This window comes from Lactuca saligna, chromosome 5 (genome assembly GCF_052625555.1).
Source record: "Lactuca saligna cultivar CGN05327 chromosome 5, ASM5262555v1, whole genome shotgun sequence".
NCBI lineage: Eukaryota > Viridiplantae > Streptophyta > Magnoliopsida > Asterales > Asteraceae > Lactuca > Lactuca saligna.
Window position 1 is genome coordinate 175,471,870 of NC_136421.1, and position 15,842 is coordinate 175,487,711.

General features: G+C 37.0%; 1 protein-coding gene across 1 annotated transcript; it reads left to right on the plus strand.

Moving 5' to 3' along the window:
* Positions 1-606: 606 nt before the first annotated feature.
* IAA33 (indole-3-acetic acid inducible 33) lies at positions 607-2,221 on the plus strand. Its single transcript, XM_078957864.1, has 2 exons — positions 607-1,169; positions 1,947-2,221. Exons 1-2 carry the CDS (start codon positions 733-735, stop codon positions 2,014-2,016), a joined length of 507 nt encoding a protein of 168 aa, XP_078813990.1. The 5' UTR covers positions 607-732; the 3' UTR covers positions 2,017-2,221.
* The last annotated feature ends 13,621 nt before the right edge of the window (positions 2,222-15,842 follow it).

A 15,842-nucleotide genomic window follows, 5' to 3' on the forward strand; every position in this document is an offset into this window, starting at 1 on the left:
CCCAAAATTAAAGGAGAAAGTACAACATTTTTTTTTAATTAAAAGTTTATTGGGGATGCCGGATGGATATGCATGAATCAGTGATCGAGGGATTTGAGCCTACTTTAACTTGACGCATCAAAATCACCATCCCAATGAATTTTTGGTATATAAAATCAACAAACGAAACAAGCGGAAGACACCATTTTTTGCATAAACAAGCGAACATCCCTCTTCTATATCTTTACCTACTTCATATGTGTCTTTCTATTTTATATATTTTCCTTTACTTTTGATAATTAATGTAATAATATATTAAATGAATCATATATACAAATTTAAACATTCAATTCCACTCTAAGAAAACTACTCTCCAACGGATATACGCCCGGCCGCTTGATCGAATTTGACTGCCTGTTGTTACATAATACAATTCTTGTAACTATTACGTATTGGTAAAAAACTAAAAATAACAAGAGATTTAAAACGAATCTAAATAAGTTAAACTGGGTGAAAGTGTTTATTAGTGGATGATATACATTGGTAGAAGTGATACAAACATGTACGTATCTTCTACTCATCTCCATCTGCTACACATGCATGTAAACACACTCATACACACCGACACACACCCACACGGGCTCGCACACACATGCACACACTGTATTTAGCTTCTCATCGACCAACGTCTTTATATGTAGAGAGAGGGAGAGATATAGGGAAAAGCAGAGAGATTTAAAGAGAGAAATTAAAATGAATAGCAGTGATCAACAGGGATCCCTAAATATGATGAAAAGGCGGTGGTTGCAGGATCACCAGAGAAGACTCATGTCCCAACCCTACATCAACATGCTCGTTTCTCAAAATAACATCTCTTCTTCTTCTCCTCCTCCTCCTCCCATTCATAAATTTCTAAAAGAGGAGGACGATTTGATAGCTGGAGTGATTCCAGCGGTGACAGTGGTGGTGGAAGGCCGTTCAATCTGCCACCGGATCAGCCTTCACAATCACGACGGTTACAACAGCCTAGCTAAGGCTCTCCGCCACATGCTGGTGGACGACGAGCAGAATGGCCATGATCATGAAGAGCAAGAAGTGGGAGTTGATCTGTCAAATGCAGTACCAGGTCACATCATTGCTTATGAAGACATGGAAAAGGATCTTCTTCTTGCGGGTGATCTTAACTGGAAGTAAGTTATTTATTTGAATTTAAAATAATACTTATGTACTTAATTTGATACTGCTTCTAGACATAATAGAGTATGTTATTTTTTATTATTATAATATCACACCTATATATGTTTACTAAACTAGATTCGTATTTCTTTAATTTGGCCAAAAAGGAATTGATTCGATTCGACCTTAATTATTCTGGGAAAATGATATAAATGTTCTATTAACTTTCTAGGTTTTACACGTTGAGTTCTTAAAGTTTTTATCGGATTTTATGGGTCCCTAAACTAGGATATGACACGTTCTTTTAGTCTCTGTCAACATCTAATAGCCGGTTCAGTGACCTTTTAAATCAAAAAACTCATATTGTGCCCTTATAATAATACCAAAAAAATAAATTTGGGGATCATTACAAATTATGTGTGAATTAACTTTAGAAGAAAATAAGAGTTTTTTTTGTACAAATTGATACTCAAACTATATTTTATTTTATTTTATTTATTTATTTGTTTATTTTTGGTCTAAAAGGTTACTGAACTGGCTATTACAGGTTGACATGGACTAAAATAGCAGGTTATATCCTAGTTTAGGGCCCAATAAAGTCCGACAAAGACTTTAGGGACTCAACGAGTAAACCCTAGAAAGTTCATAGGGTATTTGTGTCATTTTCCCTTATGAATTATATATATACGATTTTTTGATGCTTAAACCCGACTAAAGAAAATTTTGTAGTTTCAGAATTAATAAAGATTTTATTGGAGTTAAAGGGATTGTATGTGTATTCTTTGTTGAAGGGATTTTATAAGGGTGGCAAGGAGACTTCGCATCATTCCAGTGAAGGCGAATTTAAGTAAAGGAAAATGATTTGAATAAGAATTGTCGAAGAGGAAACGAATGTGTAGGCATTTGTATTTGAAACATATGTAGCTAGTTATGGTATTTCATTTTTAGGGTCCAAACCTTGTATGACCCGTCGTTCACAAGAGTGTAGCTCGTTATGGTATTTCACTTTTTGTCCTATTTAAGTAATTATCGCTTTCAATGCAAGGTCTTATGAGATTATATTTTAGTCTTCCCTCTTGCGGTTGTTGCTATAAAAATATTTCAAGTTTTGTGTGAATTTTGTTACGGAGACCTGTGAAGTGGAGCTCTACATGCCGGATCGTTGAGCATTGCTCGGAGATTTTCAAACTACATAATAAATAATAACATATATAAACTTATAAGTTAAATTATTAAACATAAACAAAAACTACCAAAGTACATTACTAATTCTTGCTCTTAAATACAAGATATACCAAAAGTACATTGTTATTTCTTGCACTTGGCATAAAACACAATTACCAAATCAACATGTATTTATCGATTCCAAAGTACATTGCTATTTTTAAACTAAGACAAAAAAACCAAAGTACATTGCTATTTCATGCACTTGGGACAAAAACTTAATTACCAAAGCTTTTAGCAAATAATCACCACAACCCCAAATTATCAAATTAACATGCATTTTATGATGCCAATGTACATTGTTATTTTTAAACTAGAGACAAAAAACCAAAGTACATTTCTATTTGTTGCACTTAAAATATAAACACTTGAAATTAAATAATATTACTCTATTTGTGCTAAAGAACCTTAAATACAAGAATTACCAAAGTACATTGCTATTTCTTGCACTTAAAATATAATAAATACAACAAATAAATTGTTATATCTTGCACTTGTGACAAAAGCACAATTAGCAAATCAACATGCATTTATTGATGTCAAACTACATCACTATTTTTAAACTAAGACAAAATACCAAAGTACATTGCTATTTGTTGTACTTCGGACAAAAAACCAATTACCAAAGCTTTTAGAAAATAATCACCACAAACAAAAATTACCAAATCAACATGCATTCATTGAAATTTTTAACAACCCAAAAAACTTAGGTAAATTTTTTCTCGAACCATTGCATTATAGTGATGGCGCTCCCACTCCCATTGAAAGAATCGGATTTGCCATTCATGAAATCTTTGTAAGAGCATTCCCTCACACGCCCCGCACTGTCCTCGTGATTAGAGTGCGTAGCGCCAAATCCAAAACCACCGGCACCATTCGTACCTATTTGCGACATTGCAGCCGCCACTACTGCTGTTACGGCAACTTAAAATATGGAAGGGTAGAATTGCGGAGGTGGTAGTGGTGATGGTGGCGGAGAGGGTGGATCATTGCGATTTGGTTTGGGATTTTTCCTTGGCATAATTCTGCCATAATTAACAGAACCTTGGTAAGTCATTAATAGTAAGAGTAAGTTGGGTGATATTTGTGCTACATTATTAGTGTTATGCCCCAACTTCACGGTAATTATAAACAATTCATAAATAAGGTCTACATGATTATAATTATGAATTTAGAAATAGTGACTCAACCGAACACTTGTGTTCTATTTTGTTCTTGATCCACTCCTAAAATTCACTCGATGTACACAGTCGCATGTAATTAAGTTTTGATAAACCGTTGAACCTAATGAATCTGCCCTAAGTCCATAACCAAACAAGGAACAGGTCCTAAGGCGGACTCACCATTTCTGAGTCGATCGTCCCTTAATTACACAATACCTCGATGTACAACTTAGTAATTTTAGAGTTCTCAATTACAATTGTTTGTATTATCATGTTATGAGTTCTCATGCCAAATAACCAACAAAATAACATGGAAGTCAATTTCATTGATGTAAGTTTGGTACATATTGCTTAAGAAAATTTGACCTCATGAGAAAATACGACACTACGCGAGCATGTATGCATGTACTTATACTTTTATCAAGAAACTGTTCATTTTCTAAAAGTATAGTCATTTGAAAATGTTTAATCAAAGACTTTTAGTCCCAAATGCATTTATAGTTCGTATATCTTATATGCTTCGATATACTTAATTCACTATAAACATTGCTCTAATACCAATCTGTCACACCCCCAAACCAAGGATGGTAGAAACATCCGGGGGTGGAGGACTTCATGTATAGTATCATAACAACAAGTATAAAGTGCTCAAAGTACAAACAACCAACATAAATATAATTGAAAAAGTTACATCATAATATAAGTTTACATGTTTATAAATCAATTACATTATGTTGACAAAAATACAATGTTTGATGCCTTAGCATTCCATCCTCAAAAGCCGTTGTTTACCTATTTTACGGATTCCCTGAGAATACAAGTAGTTTTGAAAAAGTGTTAACAATTAAGTTGGTGAGTTCATAAGCTTTTAGAATGAAATGATGAAATCCTTTCTTGAAAAGGTAGTGTTCGTTTCAGAAAATCCAATATTTTCCCTTTTAAAATGTTTTGTAGTCTAAAATGCCAAGACAAATAGATTACTAGTATTTTTCGATATAAAATTGTGAATCATGCAAGTTTAAATCGACACAAACTTGTTAGTTTAAATGGAAATCCCGTAAATCTTATGTTTGTTAATACCCCATGTGAGTTATTATAACCATACTATGACTTAGATTGCCTTATATACGACGTTCTTCAGGCGTCGGAATGTTAATGATATTTGTCACCCTAGACCTGCCGGTCTAGCTGTTGCAATGCAGCTAAGGTGTGGATTTGTCAAACCCAATATAGATCTATACACATTTGTCACGTTCTCCCTACAAGAGATTTTGGTTATAATTAAATGACTTTTGTTACACTACTTAGAAATAACGTGAAGCGAATGTCTCACAAATTTATTCATTAACAGATTTATGTAATGTGATAATGAAAACCCCTTTTTGTATAAATGTATTCTTTTGTATTGTATATGTAACATAAACTATACCTATTATAGTTTATCAAAATGTTTGTAGTGTGTAGTATTCACCTTCTATGTAAGTAGAATGTATATAACAAAACGCTTCTAGTTTTACCATGCTTCATAATGCATTAATTGTAATGAAAAAGAATTCTTACAATTTAGTGAACATTTTTTTGTAACATAAATGTATCCAAACAGAAAACTCGTGCAAAATATGAAGACATCAAGGTTTTACACTTTACTCAACAAGTTACAAAGTGTTAAACAAATTGTAATTTGTGAACTTGTTTTTACCATTTCTGCACTGATTTATAAAAATCACAGAAAAATCATACGAGATCGAAAACTAGATCCGTAAACTCTAAGAGTTTAGAAAATGTGTCTCGTTTGTTCAGAAATATTATTATGATTTTTAGAAGTCCTTAACTAGTGTGAAAATGTCCATATTCATAGACCGGTCCAAATTCGTAGCTACAGTGATAAATAGTTTTGTAAAAATCGCCATAAATTGTAGAACATTCATATGGACATGTGCAAGTAGTCATTAGTCATTTTAAAGGTATTAACCTGGAATATTTGCACCTAATACAGTTTTGAAAACTAAAAAGTTTAAGATGTTCAAAACAGTTCGTGAATGAACATGAAGTTTTCTGCTGAAAGCTGTTGTTTGTGTTTAGTTATGTTGTTAGTGATTTAACTTGTATTCTCCCCCTAAAACTTGAAGAAAACAGGAAAATGTGGGGGTATGAACTCACCTTGAGGGATTTCAATATATGGATGATGAAGAAAAGAAGTGTTCAACTCAAGAACACTTAGAATATTGCTTGAAGATTCAAAGATCTAGCACAACTATGATGATGTTTGTGTAAGATATCCATTATTTAAGTAGAAAGAAAAAGGTAATAATCATGTGAGGAGTGATATTACTTACTAGGAGTAGATGAAGAGCTTTTGATCTGCCTTGAATCTCGAGCTTAGTAGGAGAAAGTGAGAGAGAATGGATTTTTTCTCTTTGCTGGAGAAGGAGTGAAATAGGAGGAGAGATAAGAGTTTTCCAGCCTTTGATCAAGAGTGTAGCTGGAAAATGGTGGGAAAAGGACAATGATTAACTAGGTATGAGGGAATAGTGGATGGGTATGGCCCTGGAGTGAGTGTGGGAGGTTGCTTCTGTTCTTGTACAAAGGATAAGTCAACACTCCACCTAAATAAGTTACCCACCATATTTTATTCTTAAATAAAGATTTCCATAAAAATGTCTTTAGATTATGTAAATATGGGTCTTATATGTCAAAATATGAGTTTGGGTGAAAATCCCGCGTTAAAATCACGAAAAACGGGCTTCAAACGCAAAAATGGTCAAAAACCAGGAAAAACAAACGAATCGACAAAGACCCGGACGAAGGACCTAATGTAACGACCCAATTTTCACGTCCAAAAATTTTCATTTTTGATTAAGTGATTTGCCAAACATTTGTAACAAAATATCATCCGATCATATCATTAAATAAAAAAATGTCTCGTATCTGAAAACCGAATCGTAAAAACATAATAATGTCAGAGTACAAATTCCAGAATAACTCATAATGTGGAAAAGAAAGAGTGTGTGTATGATGTGCTGCTACCGCGCCAGGTCCTTGCCCTTCGCTGAAGAGGTACCTGAAACCAAAACTGTAAACTGTAAGCATGAAGCTTAGTGAGTTCCCCCATCATACCACATTCCATATAATCACATAGCATACATACTATCAGGCAATTCTGGGGTGCCCGACCTAACCGGTCCAGCCATTCTGGGGTGACAACCTACCCATGCGGCCATTCTGGGGTGCCGTCCTACCCATGTCAAGCCATTCTAGGGTGCTGACCTACCCGTCGGTCCTAACAACCGACCATCTGGGACTATTCCACCCCTTACCGCTACTAGCACATATATCATAACATAAGCATACTATCAAATGCATCTGGGGTGTCTGACCTACCCTTCGGTCCTAACAACCGAACTCTACTACTATCACATATAACATATCATGCCAGCATATAACATATCAGGTAGTAGCAACCTAGATGACATCACAAAGACAATCTGTGACAACCCAAAATTTAGGGCTATTATTATAACCGCCAATCTATCCGTGAATCTCTTGTTTATCCAAATTACTGAGTTTTAGTGCATCTAAAGTAAAATAAGTAATTTTAATTCAATTATGACATGATGTCAGATGATACCTTACTTCCAAATGTGTAAACTGTCAACCGAATCAAACCGCTTAAACGACAACGTTAATTAATGCTTTAGAAAAACAGAAAATTTACATTAATCAATTTTGAGAAAAACAAACATTAAAATATTATATTACATGTTCCCCTGTTTCCGAAAATATAAAGAAGGTCCAAAACGGAGTTCGTATGCAAAAGATACGACAATTATAAGAAAACAGACAGTAAAACACTTTTTTATTTAATCGTGTAAAACCGAATCGATCCGTTGAGGCACTTACGCTCTGCCGACGGGATTTCCGAGAGCGTTTTTGGGCTCAGGTTATAGTCTATTATTTAATTTTCACACTTGAAATAATTTTTACGAAAATATTTACAAAAGTTGTGAAAACGGACACCGCGAGCCGTTTTGACGCAAAACTTTAAACATAAATTCCCGGAGTTCCGTAACTCCAAAAATTAATCCGTTCGGGTTTCTGGAATCCTTGAATTACCCTCTTTCATAAGAAATTCTCGAAAAAGCAATCCGATGTCGGGATCTCGATCCATCAATTTATAAGTGTTTTGAGCAAGTTAAAGGATTAAACTACTTTGTAGGCCCCACAAAACTTGCATACAAGGAAATGCCCAGCTCATTTCCCCTCTTGCTTCCCCATTTGATCAAACTCACGGACTAAACTCATATCTTGACCACCTTACCTTCTTTGTGTGCAAGTCTACACAAAATGGTACACATGAGTTGGAAGCATGGCCTTAAAAGCCTTGTGAGTGCCTCATGGCTATAAATAGAAGCCTTAGTCCTTCCATTTCAATCACTCAAATTTGTTGTGTTCCAGCCTCCAAAGCTACAGTAGCCACCTTTGTTGACAAAATGAGACCTAGGGTGGCAAAGTCTTCCAACCCTATGATGAACACAGTTAATGAAGGCAACTACAATGGTGGCTGCCAAGACTATAAATAGAGACTTCATTCTTCAGTTGTTTGCATCCAAAAAAACCCGAGAGAAATAGATAGTATAACACTTAGAGTGAGAGTGTTAGTGAGAGGGTTGGTTTTTTGTAATAGTTGAGTGTGAGAGTTGCTCCTCCTATTGTAATTCTATTTTAGTGTTTAATAGAAGAATTTTCCAACCCCAACAACTGGTATCAGAGACCCGTTTGGTGTCAGGGAAATCTTTACGAATTTCTCTGTTTTTTCATCAAAATGTTTTAGTCTCAAAATCCATTTTTGAGTACACCGTTGGAAAGGGCTTGTTTCAAGGATTCCGAAAATATATTTTTCGTAATTTTTTGACCACGGGAAGACCTCCAAAACGTCGGTCAAAGTTTGGTCAAAATCGCCGGAAAAACCAGTCGCCGGAAAGCCTCACCGGAGAAGAAGAGTGACGTCATCATTGACCAGAGTTTCAGAATGTTGCAGTTTAGCCCCTGAAGTTCCAGAAAATTGCACACAGGTCCCTCTGTTTTGGATAAAGCTACAATTGGGTCCCTGTTGTTCTGAAATTAAATGTTTTGATCCCTGGACTTCTGAAAAGTTTCCGAAAAAGGTCCCTGGTTTGCAGAAACGTTTCAGATAGGCCTCTGTAAGATCTGAAAATTACAGTTTAGCCCCTATAGTTCTGAAAAGTTACAAATTAGCACATAACTTTTCAAGAAAGTATATTTTGAGCCCGAAAATTCTACCCCACCATTTTTGACGCTTCTAAATCCAACCGAGAGCTCGGTTTTATCTAATTTTTCCTCGAAATATTTGTAAAATAAATTTGCAATTATTTTCGATGGAATCTACAAGTACGATTACGATGGTTCGACTTACGCCCACAAATTACAACATGTGGAAGCCAAGGATGGAAGATTTGCTTAATCTGAAAGATTTAGCGGAGCCTATAGAAAAGCAAGGCGTCAAACCCGACACGAAGACAGATAAAGTTTGGACGAGAATAAACAGGAAAATGGTGCACAAATTCGACAGTGGATCGACCACAGTGTTTTAGGAGAAGCTCGAGAATATGTATCAGGAAAAGATGGCACGCAACAAGACCTTGCTGATGAGGCGCCTTGTAAACCACAAGTTACGAAGTGGTATGTCCATAACCGAGCATACGAGTCAGTTCTAGGATCTCGTAAACCAGCTCGGTGCTGCTGATTGGGTTCTCAAAGACGAGGAACAAGCCATATTGCTCTTGAGTTCTCTACAAGATAATTGGGAGACGCTTGTTGTGACTCTCAGCAACTCTTCCCCCGGTGGCAAAGTGTCAATGGAGATAGTCACAGACGCCCTAATGAACGAGAAATCTAGAAGGAAAGAAGCTGGTACAGATCAGTCTTTTGCCCTCGTGTCCGAAAATAAAGAAAGAGGCGGAGGAAGAACTGGAGGTAGAGGTCGAGGTAGAGGTAGAGGCAGACATAGTCAAAGTAGAGGAAGATCCCAAGATCGTGGGAACTCACGAGATCGAGGGAAATCGCAAGAGCGAGGTAAATCTTCAAATACATGGTTCGAAGGCTATTGCAATCATTGTAATTATTATGGCCACAAAAGAAGTGATTGTCGAAGGTTCTTACGAGAGCAGCCTGAGTCAAGTCAGAATCCAAGCAGGGAAAATGGTGAAACTATGGTCACCATAACACAAGATGTTGCCCTTGTTACATACGAGGAAGAAGCATGCCTACATGTTGGAACTCATGATGATGAGTGGGTAATTGATAGCGCTGCATCATATCATTCGACTCCAAACCGGGATTTATTCACTACTTATAAACCCGGAGACCATGGTACCGTAAAGATGGGAAAAACCAGTTTCTCAAGCATTGCTGGTATTGGTGATGTGCATTTAAAGACAAATGTTGGATGTACATTGGTGTTGAAAGATGTTCGACATGTCCCAGAGCTAAGAATGAATCTTATCTCAGTTGGAGCTCTTGACGTCCAAGGATATGATAATAAATTCAAAAATGGCACTTGGAAGTTGTTAAAAAGTGTTATGGTTGTTGCAAGGGGACAACTTGATGGTGCTCTTTATAAAAGTCATGCAAAGCTACTTCAGCCAAGTCTCAATGCTATTGAAGAAGAGATATCACCAAACTTGTGGCATAGAAGATTAGGCCAGATGAGCGAGAACGGATTGATGACTCTTGCAAAGAAGGAGTCCATTTTAATGGCAAAAGATGTTGCCTTGGATCCTTGTGAATACTGCCTATTCGGGAAACAACATAGAGTTTCCTTTAGCTCCACAAGAAAGAACCGCTCTGAGTTGTTGAGCCTTGTCCACTCCGACGTATGTGGACCCATTGAAGTAGAATCTCTTGGTGGAAGCCAATACTTTGTGACATTCGTTGACGATGCATCACGAAAGGTATGGGCATACTGTTTGAGAATGAAGGATCAAGTATTGGATCGCTTCAAAGCTTTTCATGCAATGGTGGAAAGACAAACAGGCAAGAAGCTAAAGTGTCTCCGATCAGATAATGGAGGCGAGTACTATTCCCGTGAGTTCTCTAAATACTGCACGGAACATGGTATTAGAGATGAAAAGACTGTCCCACGAACCCCACAACACAATGGTGTAGCAGAACGGATGAATCGCACTATTGTTGAGAAAGTTCGATGCATGCTCAACATGACTAAACTCCCAAATCTATTTTAGGGTGAAGCTGTATTGACATCTTGCTATCTAATAAATAGGTCACCTTCTGCTCCATTGAATTTTGAAGTTCCGGAGAAGTTATGGTCGGGTAAAGACATATCATATTCTCACTTGAGAGTATCTGGGTGCAAGGCGTTTGCACATGTATCAAGTGAATTGCGGAAGAAGTTGGACCTCAAATCCACTCCATGCATCTTTATTGGATATGGAGATGAAGAGTTTGGGTACAAGCTATGGGACCCAGAACTAAAGAAGGTTATTCGAAGTAGAGATGTGGTTTTCTATGAAAACCAATATTATGATTACAAGGCATCGATTAACGAACAATCAGGCTCCAAAGTTTCAGAAATAACATCTGAAAATAAAGATGATGTTTCCACTGAAGAAGATGGTGAAGAAGTTGATGATGCAAATCAAGAAGGTTTTGAGCAGGGGGAGCTTCCACCCCATGATACTTTATATACATTTCTAGAAGTTACAAACGAAGGAACTCAAGTTAGACGATCCGAACGAGTTTATGCTCCATCAAGAAGATATCTGACTTCAAACTACATCCTTCTTACTAGTGAGGGGGAGCCAGAGAGCTTTCAAGAAGCTCAATCTCATATTGATAAAGCAAATTGGCAGAAGGCCATGGAAGAAAAAATGAATTCTTTGCAGAAGAATCAACCATATGAGTTGGTGAAACTCCCCAAAGGAAAGAAAGCCTTGAAAAACAAGTGGGTTTTCATGTTGAAGAAAGACGGCAAGGGAAATACTATGAAGTATAAGGTGAGACTCGTTGTAAAAGGTTTCCAACAAAAGGAAGGAATCGACTTAGATGAAATTTTTTCGCCGGTTGTGAAGATGATGTCTATTTGAGTTGTACTCAGATTAGTTGCCAGTCTAGATCTTGAACTTGAGCAGACGGATGTGAAAACAGCCTTTCTCCATGGTGATTTGGATGAAGAAATATACATGGAGCAGCCTGATAGCTTTAAATTCCCAAAGAAAGAGCACCTCGTCTGTAAATTAAAGAAGAGCCTTTATGGTCTTAAGCAAGCCCTAAGGCAGTGGTACAAGAAGTCTGATTCATTTATGATGAATCATGAGTACAAGAGAACCGTTGCAGACCATTATGTCTATCTAAAGAAGTTTCCAGATGGGAAATTTGTCATCCTTTTGCACTACGTGGATGATATGTTGATAGTGGGTCAAGATTCAATGATGATCGACAACTTGAAGAAGGATTTGTCTAAGTTCTTTGATTAGGCCTAGCACAACAGATACTGGGCATGAAAATTATCCGTGATAGAAAATCAAGAAAATTGTTTTTATCACAGGAGGAGTATGTTGAACGTGTGATCAAAAGGTTCAACATGGAAAGTGCCAAGCCCGTTGGAACACCCTTGGCTAATCACTTCAAGTTGAGTAAGAAAAATTGTCCCTCTTCTCAGAAAGAAAAAGAAGAGATGAAAGCAGTCCCTTATTCCTCAGCCGTAGGAAGTCTTATGTATGCGATGGTATGTAGAAGACCAGATATTGCTCATGTTGTTGGTGTTGTGAGTAGATATCTAGCTAATCCGGGAAAGCAACATTGGGAAGCAGTCAAATGGATACTTCGATACCTAAAGGGTAGTTTAAAACTATGTTTATGCTACGGGGGAGCAAAGCCAATCGTGGAAGGTTATACAGATGCCGATATGGCAGGAGATCTTGATAATAGAAAATCTACATCAAGTTACATTTTCACTTTGGCAGGGGGAGCTATCTCATGGAAATCCAAGTTACAAAAGTGTGTTGCACTGTCAACAACAGAAACCGAGTACATTGTTGCCGTTGAAGCTAGGAAGGAGATTATTGTTGGATTAATGTCTAAGTCAGTAACCATATTTGGTATATACTTGACCCGAGTGTGCATGGTCCTTTTGGGTTGCCTTCACCAAAGCAACTTGACAAGGTAATTTAATATGAGAAAGGAGATATTATGATTTATTAATATATTATAAGAATAATATATTAAAGGAGAAATCATATTTATTTGATTAGTATTAGTAATAAATTAATTAGGAATTAATTTGGTGACTAAAAGAGACAAATTAAATAAAGGGGTATAAACTGTCAAATGTATGATAGTTGAGTTTTGGGCTAGGAAACCTAATGGACTAAGGGGGAACGAAATTATGATGAAGGATCATCATATTTTCGTCCAAGGCCTCATTCCATAAGGTTCCTTGGGCTGCTTGGTGGCTAAGCTGTCCATTAGGGTTTTGACTGAAACCCTAGCACCCTATAGTATAAATACATGCCCTATGCTTCAATTTGAGGCCACTTGATTCCAAGGGAACCCTAGGGCCGAAATTAGCATCATCCCTCTCTCTCTCTCTTAATTGCCTTCTTGCTTCAAGGTGTTTGTGAGCCATTAGAGGCACTACAATTGTGGTTCTTGCTTTCAAGAGTTCAAGAGAGTTCAAGAGATCAAGAAAACTAGTTGTTATTGCTATATAACAACAAAGGTATGTCTACTACACTTCTATGTAATTTTCGAAAATTATAGAAGCATGCCAGGGTTTATTTTGTGTTCATAAAGTTGTATGTCTTATAGTGAAAACATAGATCCAACTAGGGTTGCGTGCACACATAGGATTGTTTGTATAAAACCTAACAGTGGTATCAGAGCCATTGGTTTTTTGTTTTCAATTGGATTTGATGCATATTATGAATTTGACAAATTAGGGTTTATGGCAAGTAAACCCTAAGGCTTGGTAATTTTCGCAAATTAGGGTTGCAAAACCCTAGTTGGCGATTTTTTGATAGGGTTCTTAAACTCTTTTTGCCTAGCCTCCAAATTTCGATATTAGGGTTAAGAAACCCTAGGGATTTCGAAATTCCCTTGCCCCAAGATAAGATCCCAAGATTTTAGGGATTTGGATATTGCTATCTTTATGATTATCCATTTAATTGTTTAAACTAGATAATTGAAGATCTTGTATTATCATTTCCATATATTTAAAAATCTAGGGGATAAAAGGATTAATTAAATTAATAATTTAATTTTATGATAAACCTTAAAGATTTAATAGTTCAAATTAATTGTTTAATTTTGATAATTATTAAATCAAAGTTTTCTTGGTGTTTAAAATTTTTTAAATTAAATAGCCTTAATATTCGAAAATTTTTAAATACACATTAAGATACTAGTATTTTGAAATGCTTTAAAATACACCCTTATACAATTATGATATTATAAGATTAATTATTATATATGTATAAGAATAAGCTAGTCTTATCGCTAGTAGGCCTCATTCACGAAGCCGGTCTATAAGGTGGGTATAAGGTTGCTGCCTATAAAATGGCGCTTAATGGATGTACACTCACATCTACCGCTTGCTTGACTGGTGGAGGGTCGTTAGCCGAACGGATAGGATAGGGCACTTAATTCCTCATTAAAAGTATAATGAAAATATTAAAGTAACTACATTGTTTTACAAATTCCCACTCTTAGTTACTTTAGGGTAAAATGTGAAAATGATGCTAATCCATGGAATTACACTTCGTACACATGTCAAACATTGATGGAGCGCGTGTGGTTAACCGGCACATCAATTTGGGGATGACATTGGTAGCGAAGGGTGACTCGATGTTTGTCATAGATCAATGGAGCGTGTGTGGTTCACCGGCACATTGATTAGGTGATAAAGACATTGAGTGCACCGCGTTGATTCGCATGGTTATTCACAAATTTGTTTGCGATCCTCGGCATCCCAGTCGCAAATTTGAAATGCATATCGAGATTTAAACATGCCATTGAAAAGTTCAATGAATCTCAAAGATCTAGGAGTTTTCAATACATTTAAAACCTAAATTGCCGTTTCGTTTTTCATGATGAGAATTAGTGAATCGTCATTCACTTACCTTCAAATTATTTACTTTTAGAGTATGGCATCCCTTTCTAAGTTGTAAATAATGTTGTTGGATCCTAGACCTAATTACTCATTTGGGTGTTTAATTAGGGATTCATTTCTAATCAAACTTTGTTCCTTTTCAGATGTCTACAAACAACAACAACAACGCTTCTGGGTCATTCTCGTTGATGAACTTGTGTCAGAAAGTGACATTTGATGGTTCAAACTTCAACGAGTGGATGAGGTATATCCGCATGATCACACGCTACAAGGACAAAGAATATGTCCTCGATGAAAAGCTTGAGAAGATCATCCCAGATGTTGCTACTCCTGAGGAATTGGCCGCCTTTGAGGCCCACGAGCGTGATGCCACGAAAGTTCACTGCATCATGCTGGCCACCATGAACCCCGAACTCCAAAAGTCCTATGAGGACATGTATCCATATGAAATGCATCAGGATTTGCTGGAAAGGTATCACCAGAGCACGAGGCAAGAGCGCTATGAGATCATTACTACCATGATCACCGCTAAGACGGGGAGTGGAGAATCCCTAACCTCTCATTTGCAGAAAATGCAGAGGTATGTTGATCGTCTTCTCAAACTTAATGTTAAGTTTGATGAGGATTTGGCTATCGACATAATCCTCCACTCCTTGCCCTCCTGCTACAATTAGTTTAGGATGACCTACCATATGAACAAAGAGGAGGTCTCCTTGAGCAAGCTCCAAGGGCTCTTGAGGACTGCTGAGAGCAACCTCAAAGACAAATCTGTTGCACCGTCCCCTGCTGTGGCCGCTCCTGTGATGGCGATAGGTCAAGGAAAGGGTAAAAAGAGGAAGGCTCCATGTAAGAGCCACCATAAGGGGAAACCCCGTGATGGTTCGTCCTCAAGTGGGACCAAAGTAGGCCCCGCTAAACCCTCTTCCGATCCTAAAGAAGCAGAGTGCTTCTATTGCCACCAAAAGGGCCACTGGAAGCGAAGCTGCCCACAATATCTGCAGGACATAAGAGATGGGAAGATCAAGCCCACATTTGCAGGTATGTATTCTATTAAATCTAATAACTCATCATTTGATACTTCATGGGTTCTTGATACAGGATGTGGTTACCACATTTGTTCTGATTTGCAGGGCCTAAAAAGAAGTAGGGAAATG

Bases quoted from the DNA above. Each gene is read 5' to 3' on its own strand.
- IAA33 (XM_078957864.1), top strand. From the start codon at position 733: ATGAATAGCAGTGATCAACAGGGATCCCTAAATATGATGAAAAGGCGG. The intron at 1,170-1,946 runs GTAAGTTATTTA...TCTTTGTTGAAG, and splicing joins GCGGGTGATCTTAACTGGAA to GGATTTTATAAGGGTGGCAA.